Source organism: Malaclemys terrapin, chromosome 6 (genome assembly GCF_027887155.1).
Source record: "Malaclemys terrapin pileata isolate rMalTer1 chromosome 6, rMalTer1.hap1, whole genome shotgun sequence".
NCBI classification, from domain to species: domain Eukaryota; kingdom Metazoa; phylum Chordata; order Testudines; family Emydidae; genus Malaclemys; species Malaclemys terrapin.
This window is the reverse complement of record NC_071510.1, coordinates 87,211,333-87,226,326: the sequence shown is the minus strand read 5'-3', so window position 1 is coordinate 87,226,326 and position 14,994 is coordinate 87,211,333. Positions and strand designations below refer to the sequence as shown.

General features: G+C 40.6%; 1 protein-coding gene across 3 annotated transcripts in view; it reads right to left on the bottom strand.

Annotated features, from left to right (window-relative positions):
* HMGCR (3-hydroxy-3-methylglutaryl-CoA reductase) overlaps positions 1-14,757 on the bottom strand; it is a 31,289-nt gene extending 16,532 nt beyond the window's left edge. Inside the window, exons 1-5 of one of the 3 annotated variants that reach the window (XM_054031800.1) lie at positions 14,739-14,757; positions 6,034-6,220; positions 5,521-5,632; positions 3,869-3,956; positions 3,520-3,604 (exon numbers count right to left, since the gene is read on the bottom strand). In XM_054031800.1, coding sequence (XP_053887775.1) covers positions 3,520-3,604; positions 3,869-3,956; positions 5,521-5,632; positions 6,034-6,198 — 450 coding nt within the window. In that variant the 5' untranslated portion in view covers positions 6,199-6,220; positions 14,739-14,757. Of the gene's footprint in view, positions 1-3,519; positions 3,605-3,868; positions 3,957-5,520; positions 5,633-6,033; positions 6,221-14,071; positions 14,147-14,209; positions 14,376-14,738 lie in introns of those variants that run through there. The other 2 variants (XM_054031801.1, XM_054031802.1) reach the window with 2 other exon arrangements.
* Between the last annotated feature and the right edge of the window lie 237 nt (positions 14,758-14,994).

The window sequence follows — 14,994 nt, the reverse complement described above, 5'->3', positions numbered from 1 at the left end:
AGACTTCTCGGTGAAGACCGAAACAAAGAAGTCATTAAGCATCTCTGCCATTTCCAAGTTTCCTGTTACTGTTTCTCCCTCTTCACTAAGCAGTGGGCCTACTCTGTCTTTGGTCTTCCTCTTGCTTCTAATGTATTGATAAAAAGTCTTCTTGTTTCCTTTTATTCCCGTAGCTAGTTTGAGCTCATTTTGTGCCTTTGCCTTTCTAATCTTGCCCCTGCATTCCTGTGTTGTTTGCCTATATTCATCCTTTGTAATCTGTCCTAGTTTCCATATGTTTTTATATGACTCCTTTTTATTTTTTAGATCGTGCAAGATCTCGTGGTTAAGCCAAGGTGGTCTTTTGCCACATTTTCTATCTTTCCTAACCAGCAGAATAGCTTGCTTTTGGGCCCTTAATAGTGTCCCTTTGAAAAACTGCCAACTCTCCTCAGTTGTTTTTCTCCTCAGTCTTGATTCCCATGGGACCTTACCTATCAGCTCTCTGAGCTTCCCAAAATCTGCCTTCCTGAAATCCATTGTCTCTATTTTGCTGTTCTCCCTTCTACCCTTCCTTAGAATTGCAAACTCTATGATTTCATGATCACTTTCACCCAGGCTGCCTTCTACTTTCACATTCTCAACGAGTTCCTCCCTATTTGTTAAAATCAAGTCTAGAACAGCTTCCCCCCTAGTAGCTTTTTCAACCTTCTGAAATAAAAAGTTGTCTCCAATGCAGTCCAACGGGGGGAGGGATAGCTCAGTGATTTGAGCATTGGCCTGCTAAACCCAGGGTTGTGAGTTCAATCCTTGAGGGGGCCACTTGGGGATCTGGGGCAAAATCAGTACTTGGTCCTGCTAGTGAAGGCAGGGGGCTGGACTCGATGACCTTTCAAGGTCCCTTCCAGTTCTAGGAGATGGGATATCTCCATTAATTTAATTTATTTAAGAATTTGTTGGATAGTCTGTGCCCCGCTGTGTTATTTTCCCAACATATATCCGGATAGTTGAAGTCCCCCATCACCACCAAATCTTGGGCTTTGGATGATTTTGTTAGTTGCTTGAAAAAAGCCTCATCCACCTCTTCCACCTGGTTAGGTGGCCTGTAGTAGACTCCTAGCATGACATCTCCCTTGTTTTTTGCCCCTTTAAGCCTAACCCAGAGACTCTCAACACTTCCGTCTCCTATGTCCATCTCTACCTCAGTCCAAGTGTGTACATTTTTAATATATAAGGCAACACCTCCTCCCTTTTTCCCCTGTCTATCCTTCCTGAGCAAGCTGTACCCATCCACACCAACATTCCAATCATGTATATTATCCCACCAAGTTTCAGTGATGCCAACAATGTCATAGTTGTATTTATTTATTAGCACTTCCAGTTCTTCCTGCTTATTCCCCATACTTCTCGCATTTGTATATAGGCATCTAAGATACTGGTTTGATCTTTCCTCCCAGTTTTGTCCTGACTCTCCTTTCTCTCTGCCAATATAGCCCACACTCCCTCTTGTTTCCGACCCATCTCCCCGGTCTCCCTGTTCCCCACTTACCTGTGGGCTTTAAAGTGAGGATTAAAAAGGTTTAACACCTTGATTATATAAATGCATATTGTATGTGAATATATGGCCTAATACAGACATGTGGGTTAATTTCTCATATTCTCCTAAGGCTGATTTTGTTCTTTAATCATTTAATTACTTCAAGATGTTAATCTTTAATAATAATTGTTATTATTTCACCATTTATGTAATCTGATTAATGACTGTACAGCTCTCCATCCTTAGCTGGAGTTATTCTAAATTTCTTTAATTGAGATAGACTTTTGGTAATATTTATTAAAGAGACTAGGACACAAAGTTTTGTTAAGATAAAAATCAGTGAACACTTAAAGTCTATGCATGAGTCTACTTGACTTCTGATTCTTTTAAAGCAGTTTAATAGTTTTTAAATAGTTTAATGGCTGTACTTTCTATACTAAAACCTAGAATATTGCAGATCAAAGCTATGTCACTAACACATCTTTCCTTTTTGTCCGACTACTTGTATAATCAACTTTTTAAAAAGCCACTCATGTCTTCAATAATAAAAAGACAATTCTACTGGACTATGTTTGTATGCAGATATATCCCCATTATGAAAAAATAATAATTTATATACTCAGGACATTTAAAAAAAAATGAAACTACAGTACACCCTCGCTATAATGCCGTACACAATAACAAACCTCTCCCAAGGCTGGAGGAGCTGTCACCTCCCCACCCCCACCTCTGCGGGGCCAAAGGAGCTGTCAGCTCCCACTGCCCCCTCCCCCAGGCAGGGCTCTTTCACTATAATGAACCCCTGGCTGTAATGAACAAATGGATCCCCAGAGGTTCGTTACAGACGAGCGTGTACTGTAGTTAGGGACAAATAGGAGCCTTCCTTCCTCCACAAGAAGCATTAAATCTAGATTCTTAGATTTAAAAAATCTCAATATCCAAAGCCTGAACCTCATTAAAATGCTGTATCATTTACAGGGCATTAGCATTAACAGGCTGTAAAAACTAGGGCTGAGGGATTTAATTAGCTGTTTGACAAAGCTAAACAGATTTACTATAATGGAATCAGAATCACAACAGTAGTCTCAGACCTGGGTATAGAATAAGATGAAAGTTCGATGAAATAGAGCAGAGATCTGGCAACTGAAAATCACTAACATGCCTGAGAGAACTGACTAAGGATTTACTAATTTTTTAAACATGTAAACTCCTATCTTAAAAACTCCAGAAACCTATTCTGCACTAATTGCATGTAGGACACTCCAAGTAGTGAGAAATCCTTGTGGAACTTAGGCCATCTACTGTACTCATAGTTAGTATTATATCTTGTTTAGCTATTCATGGTGCTGGATGGACATTCTTACGTTTTCATATCTTCGAAAAAAGCAAAGATTCTTGACACAGTTCAAATCCAGGAGATGGGAGGGGACACTGATTTGGACTTGCACAAATATTAGATATGGAGTTCCAAAACAGATGCCTCACAGTGCCTGGATGCTAACAAAAATCCTATTTCATGCTCTGCAATATCAATGTACATTTTACACTTTATTTTATTAAGTTTGTTCAGATGACTGTACCTGTGTACTTCCATTCTTTTTACTATTTTAATCTTACTTAAAAATTTCCTGGATACTTTTTATTATATTCTTTAGACCACTACAACATTTTTCCTTTAGTTGGCGGCACTTTACAATCTTAACTTCATTCTAATGAAGTTTTTGTCTGGGAACTGTAGAGTCACTAAACAGCATTGCTAATATTGTTTCCACTACAGTCCCCTGGCCTGATCCTGTAAGCACACTGATGCACATGAGTAACTTTACTCACCTGACTAATTCAACTGACTTCAATAAAACTATTTACTTGAGTGTTTGTAGGATTATGTAGGAACACTTGACATAGCATTACTATGTATATTTTTGTTCATGTATATATGTCTCATGAGGCATTAATATTCAGATGTTAAATTCAATAGCTACATTATAAAAAGCAAGGCTGACCTGTGAGTTGGAACTGAGTGCAAATTTGGCTAATGCACTGGCTCTGGAAAGGTCAATCAGAAGCAGGAAAAATGGTAACGCTTCACTGAAACAAGAGACATAGTGGAACACATTAATGATCCAATAACATTAGGTTTAAAAAACCAAACTTGTGCATTATACACAATGGAAAAATCCAACTTTTTTTTGAAGCAGTAGCTAATCATGTTAATCTATCCATTATAGATCTTTACATAATTTAGACCAGAATGAGCCACACTTTATATTAGAATTAAAAAATGATTTAACATATGCACAAGGATTTCAAGCCACTTAAATTTTTAAAAACCTGAAAATATGCAATACTTACTTCAAGCCTGTCAATTCTTTATCTAGGAAGTGAATCACCACTGTACTGAAAACAAAACTTGAGAAGATTGTGAAGAGGCCAGCAATACCTTAAAAAAATTGTAAGAGTTGCATTTTTAGATCATTCCAGACTAAAATAAGAAGGCACTGAAACCCAAACATTTTACAAACTAACTTTCTCCTTCTTCCAGAGGACCTTTTTCATATGATTTTACACTCTAATGTTCTCTTTTGCAGCAATAAACAAGTATCTCTGACTCAAGTGTTTAACTGCTACACTAGCCAAGAGGGACTTTTCAATATTGTGCTACAATTTAATCTCTGTTTGGGAGGGATGGGTTTAGTTCAGATTATATATTTTACTAAAGAGGCCAGAAATCCCACTTAAAACCAGTGGCTGAATATGATGAAGAGAGAGGACATTTCCAACCCTATCATTTATGAATGATCATGGTAAAATATTTATTTTTCTGTTATTAGAGAGTAAGCCCCAGGCAGCAAGACAAATGCATGCTTATTGTGCACATGTAAAATACAGAATTAAAATTGTTAATGAATATGTTTAGCTTTGCTTCAGCTTTTCAGATTGTTATTTTCTTCGGATAAGCTTTCACTGTTAATACTATGGGTTTGTCTTTTCAAAAAGATGTTTCAAGTGCTAGGATTTAGCCCTGGACCACATTTTAATCTAATTTCTGATTCCACTATTCCTCAATCACTGAAATAATGTTTGAAGATAATTGTGAAATTGGAAGTTTAAATTCCTTCTGAATTAACACATAAGCCAAAAGAGCTTTAAAATACAAATTTAAATTGTTAACCATCATTTCCAGATTGAATTAAATATAGCTTGTTTTTAATTAACTAACTACAGAGTTAAGAAATTACCAAGGGGATAAACGTATAAACAAAATCCATAAAAAATGTATAAAGAAACTCCACTTATGGTTGTATGATGGGGGCAGAAAAGACAATGGGTGGGGGCTGAAGTTCAGTCTAAGGGAAATGTATTTGCCTTTGGCTAGTTTCAGTACACACTAGTCTTTTTGGCCCTTTAATAAGAACATTTAAAAGAACATGCTCTTTGGAGAAGTTCCTCCATTTTCTTCGCAAATTTCAATTCTTTCTTGTCAATCTATGTGAAAATCACAAGCACGTGCAAAGTTCTGATGAACTGGGATTTAAATGTGAATACTCTGTTTAAAAAAAAAACTGTAAAATTCCCCAAAGAGAATCACAAAAGTGTGATTAGTGCTGCATTTTAACAAAATTAAAGATCCTGAGGAATCCAAGCCACAAATCTCCTGGTTACTCACTGGAAAAAGGGACTTCATAAGAAATCTAAGAGGATGATCTCACAGAAGTGGTAATTATTTCAAGTTTTGTTAATACACATTTCAATAATTACATTTTTTAAAACAACAGTTATATACTCGCACCTCACTTCTGTCTTTCCAAACTTGAGACAGTCAAAATTTTAATAAAGAATCATTACACTTGTAAGCAATATTGAAATGTTCATCTTGCTACCTATTAGAGGGGCAGATTGATTCCACTATATATGTGACCATTTATGTTCTAACATTCACGAACACTATTCTACAACTAAGAAACTAAGATAACAAATAATAAATACAAAATAAGATACTCTACCCAAAATATATTTTGATCCAAGCTGCCTTAGATTCTGAAACTGGAAGTATATATAAAGGATTGCTATACAGCGCGTGATTGTCAGGATTATGATGTCACTGCTCAGAACGTCCTGTTTGAAATAAAGATGGCTTTAGTTGGCTCTTCTATTAAAACCCAATGAAAGTTTAACAATTAAAAGTACCATAAATTTAAATTATTGAAGCTGTAGAAGTGTTAACTTCAAGCGTTCCTAGTCCACCAAGTGTCTCAATTTGATTAAGAGCTCAATTTAACAAAGACCTGCAGTGTCACAATGTCTACTAACTACTTATAGCTGTACACATCAAAAATGGGGAAATTATGCAGACATTCCTTTCCATGGTGGCTAGCATGAGGAGAATTACTTCATTTCTAACATTTTAGGCCATTTCCCTCCCTTTGCCCTTATTCTATGAGAAAAATCTGCATTTTAAGAGTAGTTTCAGGGTTAAGTAGTAGATTAACTATTTCAAAATAAATTTAACTTCTTACTTCTTCAAGTTTTGGGCATTCATAATTCCAGCCACAGATCTTATCATTGCCAGTGAACATCTTCATGGACATCATACAGATGGTGAGAGTCACAGTCCCCACAATGACTTCCCATGGATGAGAGGCTACAAAAAGGCCATGCATTCGAAAGAGTCTCGACAGCATTTTCAAGTTTGTTTTTCTACACCTAGAACATGCCACAAAAGAAAATTTAGTATAATTAAGTTCAAAAAATGGAAAAAGAATGAGCATTGTATAATTTCCTCCAAGCTACTACTTCTCATCAAGTCTGTATGTTTTAAGACACTAAGGAATCTCAACTCCATCTCCAAATATGTATTTGCCTCTCTTGTTCTGAAAACATCTAATCTATCTGTTTCTCCAGATTCCCCAAAACCTGAAAAAAGTCAGCTTCCCACCTCGCCAGCAAGCACTCCATTGCCTTTTTTCTCAAAGAGATCTACTCAAAGCCCCCAAATTTCTTCTTTTCCAATCTCACCTTTGTACTCTTCCATCCACTGAAACCCATTTACAAATTTTACCAACCTCTTACCTCTGGCCAGTTCTACTCTATCCTTGTTCTCTTTGACGATCTGACCTCCGCCCTTGTTACAGTCAACTGCTTCATCCGCCACATACTCTCCTCAATGGCCTTCAGTGACTTTGAACTCTCCAGATGGTGCCTATATTTTGGGTTTTTGTGCTAGCAATGGTTGGAATTGGTGTGAAAAACACTGGTGTTTGAGCTACACTACATCTTCTAACCATGTGTAATAAATGCTACTGTGATCAAAATGCAGCCTGCCATTCCATGTTAGCACTGCCGCTAGTGGTACTGTAGCAGTTTTTCACAACAACCTCAGTGTACATGAGGCCTCAAGTTCTTATCTCAATGACCTCTCTTTCAATATTTCTTCAGGGGGAATTGCGTCTTCACTTAGAATCTCAACAAGCATATTTGACTACTCTTCTACTCTCCATTTGGTTGCCCTCATTCACTCGGAATAGTTTCAACTACTGTATTACCTTTATACTCATCACTACTAAATCTACCTCTCTATCCTGATTTTTCACCCTCTCTCCATTTCTGCATCTCCATCAGCAGCTCAAACATCCCTTGGACACCTTATTGACACCTCAAATCATTTTTCCTCCTCCTCTGGCTCACTTCTCTACCAATGTTGACAACACGCACCATCCTCCACAGCACCCAACTGAAGTCATTTTGACTTTTTTTTCTTTCCTCCTCTGTATTCAGGCCCTTACCAAATAGTGCACCTTCCTTCTCTATATATTCCACTAAAAATCTATTCCAGGGGTAGGCAACCTATGGCACACGTGCCTAAGGCAGCACGTGAGCTGATTTTCAGTGGCACTCACGCTGCCCGGGTCCTGGCCACCGGTCCGGAGGTCTCTGCATTTTAATTTAATTTTAAATGAAGCTTCTTAAACATTTAAAAAAAACTTATTTACTTTATATACAACAATTGTTTGGTTATATATTATAGACTTATAGAAAGAGACCTGCTAAAAATGTTAAAATGTATTACTGGCACGCGAAACCTTAAATTAGAATGAATAAATGAAGACTCGGCACACTACTTCTGAAAGGTTGCCAACCCCTGATCTATGCTATCTTTTAATTCTTCCTGTTAAAACCTTAATCGTCTTCAACTCAGCTACACTAATTCCCCCTCTGGCCTACCTGCCTCTCATCACGCCCACCACTTCAAACCATCCAAATTGCTGCTGTGAAGATTATTTTCCTCTCATACTACTCTGACTCTTGTCTTCTCCACATCTCTCAATATCCATTACTCGCTTCCAAACCAAATTCAAGGCACTATTTCTTCATCTAAAAATATTAATCCCCTTCCACAACCAATGTTCTGCCCAAGCTTCTCCAGTATCTTTTACCTCTGTCACAAACTGCCTTTTCAGTGCTGCCTTTCATCATCCCATTATTCTTTTAACACGCCTAGTTAACATTCACCAAGAGGCCTCCCTATTCTCCAAAAGACTCACCTATTCTGTAAATCCTTCAACTATGAAAAGCACATCACACCTTTCCTGTTTATTACTTTTGGATTCTAAACTCTTCAGAGATGTTTACCCCCGTTTAAGGCTACGCAGTTAGAACTAGAATTTCATTACACCTTAGGGTTGTTATTGTGACAAGTACTACTGGAGTTTGTGGCTTATTTTTCCATGACATGAAATCAATTAATTTTAAATATCTAAGATGAATTTTTTCAAAATATTTGATACCTTAAAGTTAATCAGTACTTAGATCACTAGGCCAGGGAACATCTTTTCATTATGTGACTTTGGGGATTGTGGATTGGGGCCTCTATGCATTTCCATAACAGAAACGATTTAAAAAAAAAAAACACCCACATTAACAGAAATTAGAAGTAGCAACTCTCCCCCTCCAGGGAAGTGATATGCCTTCTTCTCAACCCACATCTCCTCAGACACCAGAAATGCTGCAGTCACTTAACAGGGAGGCATAAACCAGCCTGCAAAAATGCTTAACTGCAGGCTGAAGAGGCGAGGGCCTCAGCAGCTGGCAGAGTCTTTTTCTGTCCAAGTGCCCCTCCTTAATCACAGGGGAGGGTTCGAGCACCAAAATATTTTTCTTCATCCTCCTGCATAGACGGAGGACTTTGGAGCATTTTTCTGAGAGTTAAGAATTGTTAATTATACATGAGCTCTGCCTGTATTTATATATCCATGTTTATATATCCAAGAATTCTTTGAGGGGTCAGCAAACTGGACAAGGAGCCTGTCCCTTCCTCTAGCTTCTCTCTTCCATTTCCCTTCAACTGAACCCATGCTGGCCTTTATAATCATTTAGGGTGTGATCCACAAAGGAATATAGGCATTCCAATGCTGAGCATCATGGCACCTAATATTTAGGTGCCTAGAAAGTCACAGGAACAACACTAAGATCCAAAAAGCCACTCTAGGCGCATAGGCTCCCTATACAACGAAAGGGGAGAGAGAGAGGTCTTAGAATACAATCCAAAAAAGCCTGAGACAAGGCAAAGAGCCACCTAAGTTAGCCAATAGCAAGGGGGGTGCTAAGCCCTGACCCTCTCTCACAGATAAGTGTCTAAGCCTGGGCTGTAGAGAGAAACCTATCTCTGTTTAGCAATCCACCCACAGGCACATCTTTGCTGGAGTCAGGTGTGGCATTTCTTGCAGGAATGAGTTAGGTCCCTGACTCACACCACGCAAAACAGCCAGAGGAGGTGATGGTGCCTATCCTCACCCCCGACCTTCAGCATGTAGCATTTCAGCTAGTGGTTAAAGCATTTGTCGGTGATGCAGATTCAATTCCCCCTCTCTGCTAATGAGGGAGAAACAATTTGAACAGGTGTCTTCCCACCTCTCAGGAGAGTACTCTAACCACTGAGCTGTGAGCTTTCCAATGTGGAGCTCTTTCAGTTCCTCCAGTTGAAGCTGTTCCACTGTGGATAAATAATGAAAGAGTGCTTAGAGCAAGCCAGGGTCTCCCACCTCTGAGAAGGGTGTGCTAACCACCAGACTAGAGTCATTCTCTCTCTGGTGCAATTGTTTATATATTTATCCAAATGGAACAGCTTCAACAGGAATAAGGGAACCTACTGGATTGGGTATCCATCATTTGATGCTTGCAATCTGGCTAATTATGTTTCAGATTGCATTTTCTGGTTAAGAGTACTTCTTCCCAGCCCCCAATTACCTTCTAGGTTTTGGGGAGGCTACCGTAGGATTTTGTTTGTTTGTATTAGTTGACTTGTATTTTTAATACATGGCAAAGGCACCGAGAATCTCTCTCATATTTTGCACAGGTGCTCTTTAATGTCTTGTATAAATTTAAATAATAACTAATACTTTATTCTTTGTAGATTATTGCATTTGGTCACTACTTCATAGACTGATGAGTAGCAGAACTGTTCCCCATCATTTCAAGAAAATCAAGTTTCTGCAATAATCCATTAAACAAACTTCTAGTTCTGGAAAACTATAGGTATGAAACTAGTTTAAATCAAATAAATGTAATGATTCTGTAGAGACTATTGATGAGATTTGAGAACTTTGTAGAGATTTTTTGCCGTTCTGGTTTTCAGAAGGTGGGATTTAAAACCCTGTATTTGTTGGCTTAATTGTTTGTCAGGAAGCCTTGATTGTGTTGAGAATAATAAAGTTGGCTATGGGTGAATAGGGCAGGCAGCAAGGTGATAGATTTCTAAGGTTTCTATTTTTCAACACCATCTAAAAATGTAGTAAAAACCAAGAAAACTCAAACTTGAAATTTATAGTAAACATTAGTGTAGCTTCTTATTTTTAAAATCATGCCTTCTTAATGTCAAACTACAAATCAGTGTAACTATGCAAATTTCTAAAAGCAAATTAATAATTAATTCAATATCTTGACACCATCTAAAATGTCAATATTTTAAATGAAGATATAACAAGTCGCATATTTTAATGAATGCTGCTGCATTCAGCCATGTTAGAGCTCCATTAGCTAACAATGCCATAACAAGATGTCTTTAGGTTAGGAACAGGAGCCCATCATTGGTTGATGCAATCACTTTTATGCAGAGTTGGCAACGAGGCACCTTGTGTTTATCATCAATAATTAATTGTACAACAGTAGCAAATACTAGATATTTTGCATAATTTATTTTCCCAGTCAAATAAATAATTTCATTTTTTTTCTTAACAGATTTTAGTGAGATTACTTACATTTGATAACACAAACACCTGTTTAGGCTTTGCTCTTAAGTGTCTGAAATAGCATCTGAAGTGAAATTTGCTTTGGAAAACCTTTCATTAATGTCACTGAGCATTAATTTGCTCAGAACAGTTGAAGTGCTTTAAAATATTGATGGGAATGAGGTTCAGGAATGTTGCTAGCCTTGATTACTTTGGAGAACAGAGGTGAAATCTCGACTGTTAAAGTAACTAAGAATTTTGCCATTGATTTCAGTGGTGCAAGGATTCCACCCCAGCTGCCTTGAGATCACAATATTCTGCAACGTTTTTACTATTTAATAGAAAAATTATAATAGCATCAAATTATTCTGGCCATTTCAAACTCATTGTTACCATTAAGAAGTTCCTATGTTTATTTTGAATTTTTAATTACAAATACATCTTGCTTGTTATAAGGGAAGCTATACAACTATTGCAAACACTTTATAGAATGGCATAATAAGAATATTGCTTTACAATGTAGTATAGCCACTCATATGAACAGAAAGGTGGAAACTATGAGAAGATGAAGTAGAACAAATGTAAGAAAATGTTCTGGCAGCAAGTCAAATGATGCATTAATGGTGAGGCATGTTTTCCTTTTACAAAAGCCGTGTTGACCCATCCCCAGCAAAATTTTATGGTAGTTTCAACCAATTTGCCTGGTACTGAAGTTAGGCTTACCAGCTTGTAATTGCCAGGATTGCCTCTGAAACCTTTTTAAAAAAAATCAGACTTACATTACACTGTGGGGGAAGGATAGCTCAGTGGTTTGAGCATTGGCCTCCTAAACCCAGGCTTGTGAGTTTAATCCTTGAGGGGGCTATTTGGGGATCTGGGGCAAAATCAGTACTTGGTCCTGCTAGTGAAGGCAGGGGGCTGGACTCAATGACCTTTCAAGGTCCCTTCCAGTTCTAGGAGATGGGATATCTCCATTAATTATTATAAAATTATTATTAGCTATCCTCCAGTCATCCAGTACAGAGGCTGATTTAAGTGATAAGATTTCATACCACAGTAGTATTTCTGCAATTTCATATTTGAGTTCCTTCAGAACTCTTGTGTGAATACCATCAGATTCTTACTATTTATCAATTCGTTCCAAAACCTCCTCTATACTTCAATCTGGGACAGTTCCTCAGATTTGACATTTAAAAAGAATAGCTCATGTGGTGGGAATCTCCCCCACACCCTCTGAAGTAAAGATCAATGCAAAGAATTCATTTTGCTTCTCTGCAACAGCCTTTTCTTCCTTGAGTGCTCCTTTAGCACCTCACTCAAGTCGTATCTGCCTGTTTGGCAAGCTTCCTGCCTCTGAAGTACTTAAATTTGTTGCTGTTCATTTTTGTGTCTTATGATAGTTGCTCTTCAAATTCTTTTTTGGCCTGTTTAACTATACATTTATACTTGGCTTGCCAAGAGTTTATGCTCCTTTCTATTTTTCTCAGTAAGATTTGACTTCCAATTTTTATAAGTTGCCTTTTTGCCTCTAACCACCTCTTTCATTTATTTACCCACGGTGGCATTTTTTGGTCCTCTATTTTTTTTTCATTCTGAGGCCTCTATTAATTAATTAATTAATTTAAGCCTCTATTATGGTGTTTTCAACAAGTTTCCAAACAGCTTGGGGGCATTTCTCTCTTGTGACTTTTTCTTTTATTTTCCATTTAACTAGCCTTCTCACTTCTGTGTAGCTCCTCTTTTGAAATTAAACTCTACTATAGTGGGCTTCTTTGGTATCCCCTCTCCCCCCTATAAATATTAAATTTAATTACATTATGGTCACTATTACCGACTGGTTTAGGTACATTCACCTCTTTTTTTTTTAAGCGCCATCCTGGGGCCTGCATATAAGATGGACACACTGTGTTTGATACAGCTTCTGAGTGGAAGGCCTCCTACCTTTCAAGAATGATGTAAACAGTACAGTTGCAACACCAACTAATTCTGCCGTAGGTTCATGCTCTTCCAAAAATGCAACTGAAGCTAACTGTCCCAAAGCATAAAAGGTGCTGGGCATTTGTTGTGGCATTACAAGGATATAATTTTCTATTAATCCCATTGTTCTGACATTGAGCAATATGATCTGGTTATCTTTAAAACTGTCATACACTGAGTAAAAAGAAGAACAGGAGTACTTGTGGCACCTTAGAGACTAACAAATTTAAGTACTCCTGTTCTTCTTTTTGCGGATACAGACTAACACGGCTGTTACTCTGAAACTTGTCAATACACTGAGTAATCTCACAAGCCTCAAGGCAACTCTCTGCAGTGCTCTATCCCTTGCTATTTGACATGGAAGGAACTAATTTTATTATGAGAGAGCCTGTGGTACAACTCATTGAGTTATAGTGACAATTTTCCCAAGGAAATCCTGTCCAGTCCTTAGCTAAAAAGATGGCTGACACAGTATGGATGTCTTCAGCATGGGTCCCCACAGTCAGTAAATATATATATATATATATATATATATATATATATATATATATATATATATATATATATATATATATATATATATGTATGTATGTATCACCGAGTTTTAGGGGCAGCCCATCAATTTTAAGTATACAAAAATTCCTTGTAGCCAGCCATACTCATTAAACAGGCACAATGCAGAGAAACGTTATTTGATATGTTGGGAATTAATACAGATACGGGGTGGAGGTTCCTCACAGTGCCACCACCTCAGTGTACAAAGGTGTTATTCATCTTACTGCAGAAACCTACAGCCAGGAAAGCAGGTGCCGCCCAAGGGCTCCACCTTAGCGCTGCATTTCTGGATCCCATGATGCGCTCCCCTGAGAGGGTCCCTCGGGGTAAGCAATGGGAACTCGCACTGGGGCGGAGTCAAACAGGGGCTCGCTGTACAGACAGCGGGGGTGATGCCTGGGCACAGGCGCGTATCGGCGACACGATTTCCCCAGTTCTACACCCCCCCGCCCCCCAAACACAACAAACGGCGTGAAGGTGCCTGGGTCTGCGAGCTGGCCCGAGCCCCCGCCGCGCAGGCAGGGCCGTGCGTCAGCGGCACGTTATGGCCTCTCCCCCCGGCCCCGCAGCCCGGACACCTCTCTCCGCCCGGCTACTTAGAACGATCGCGCCTCAGGGGCCCCGGTTGTGACCTTCCCTGCGGCGCTGCCCAGCGCACAGCAGCGCGCCGGAGGGCGGAGCGGGCATGGAGGAGGGAGCAGCTGCCATCCACGTCCCTCTGGCAGTGGCCACGAGTGTATCCACCCCATTATCCAGACTCCGCGGGGGACAAACACTAGCAGGGACAGGACCCACTCACCGCAGCCGCTCTTTCAGGACCTTTAAATCAGGCCCAGGCGGTCCCGGTCCCCCGGCGCGGAAGGGCCAGTGTCGTAAAAAGGCCAGTCCTCACCCCGCCTGATGGAAATGCTGACCCTTCTCCCCGGTCCCCACTCACCGCTGGACGTGCCTGATGGAGCTCGCGCTTGCAGCTGCTGCCCTCCTCTTTCCTCTCGCGCGCAGCGCCGCAGCAGACTGAGAAAGCCGCGCACGCAGCGACAAGGACAACCCCAGCGCGCGACACCCGGACCGCCGCCATCGCCCGATCGCACAACCAATGGCGGGCGCCCGACACGACGCGTCACTCGCCCGTTGCCTTAGTAACCAGCCAGCGAAGCCGCACAGCGCGAGACGGATCAGGAGGGGAGAACGCACCATCTCGCCACGGGCCGACGGCCAATGGGCCGTTGTGCTGCCCCTGAAGTACTTTCTCATTGGTCGGCAGACTAGGGTTTATTTGCATATGGCCATCAAATGAGCGACTGCGACTGGCTGTCCAGACCGGTAGAGCGTCTACCGTGGTGCAGGGAGGCGGGGCTATCTCCCTCCTGCTGTGGGGAGAGCGGGGCTCCTCTCCCATTCCTTCCCCACCTGGATCCCGCTTCCCCCGGCCTGAATAACGCCCCCCCACCCCCCCGCGCGCGTACCTGCCCGGGCACCGCTGTCCCGTGCCAGGCTGAGCAGCGCCGCCGTGCTGGGAGTGTGGTGCCGCCCCGAGCCAGGCTTGGGCCCCACCCGCGCGCGGCTCTGCCGGAGCGGTCTGGCCTGGCCTCCTCCCGGCGTGTAACGGGCTGTCGGGGCAAACTCCAGCACGCCACAAGGTCAGGAGTCCGCACCGACCTTGCATCAGCCCCTCAGGCCGCCGGTCCCGAGGTGACCTGGCCATGGGGGTCTGCTTCGCGG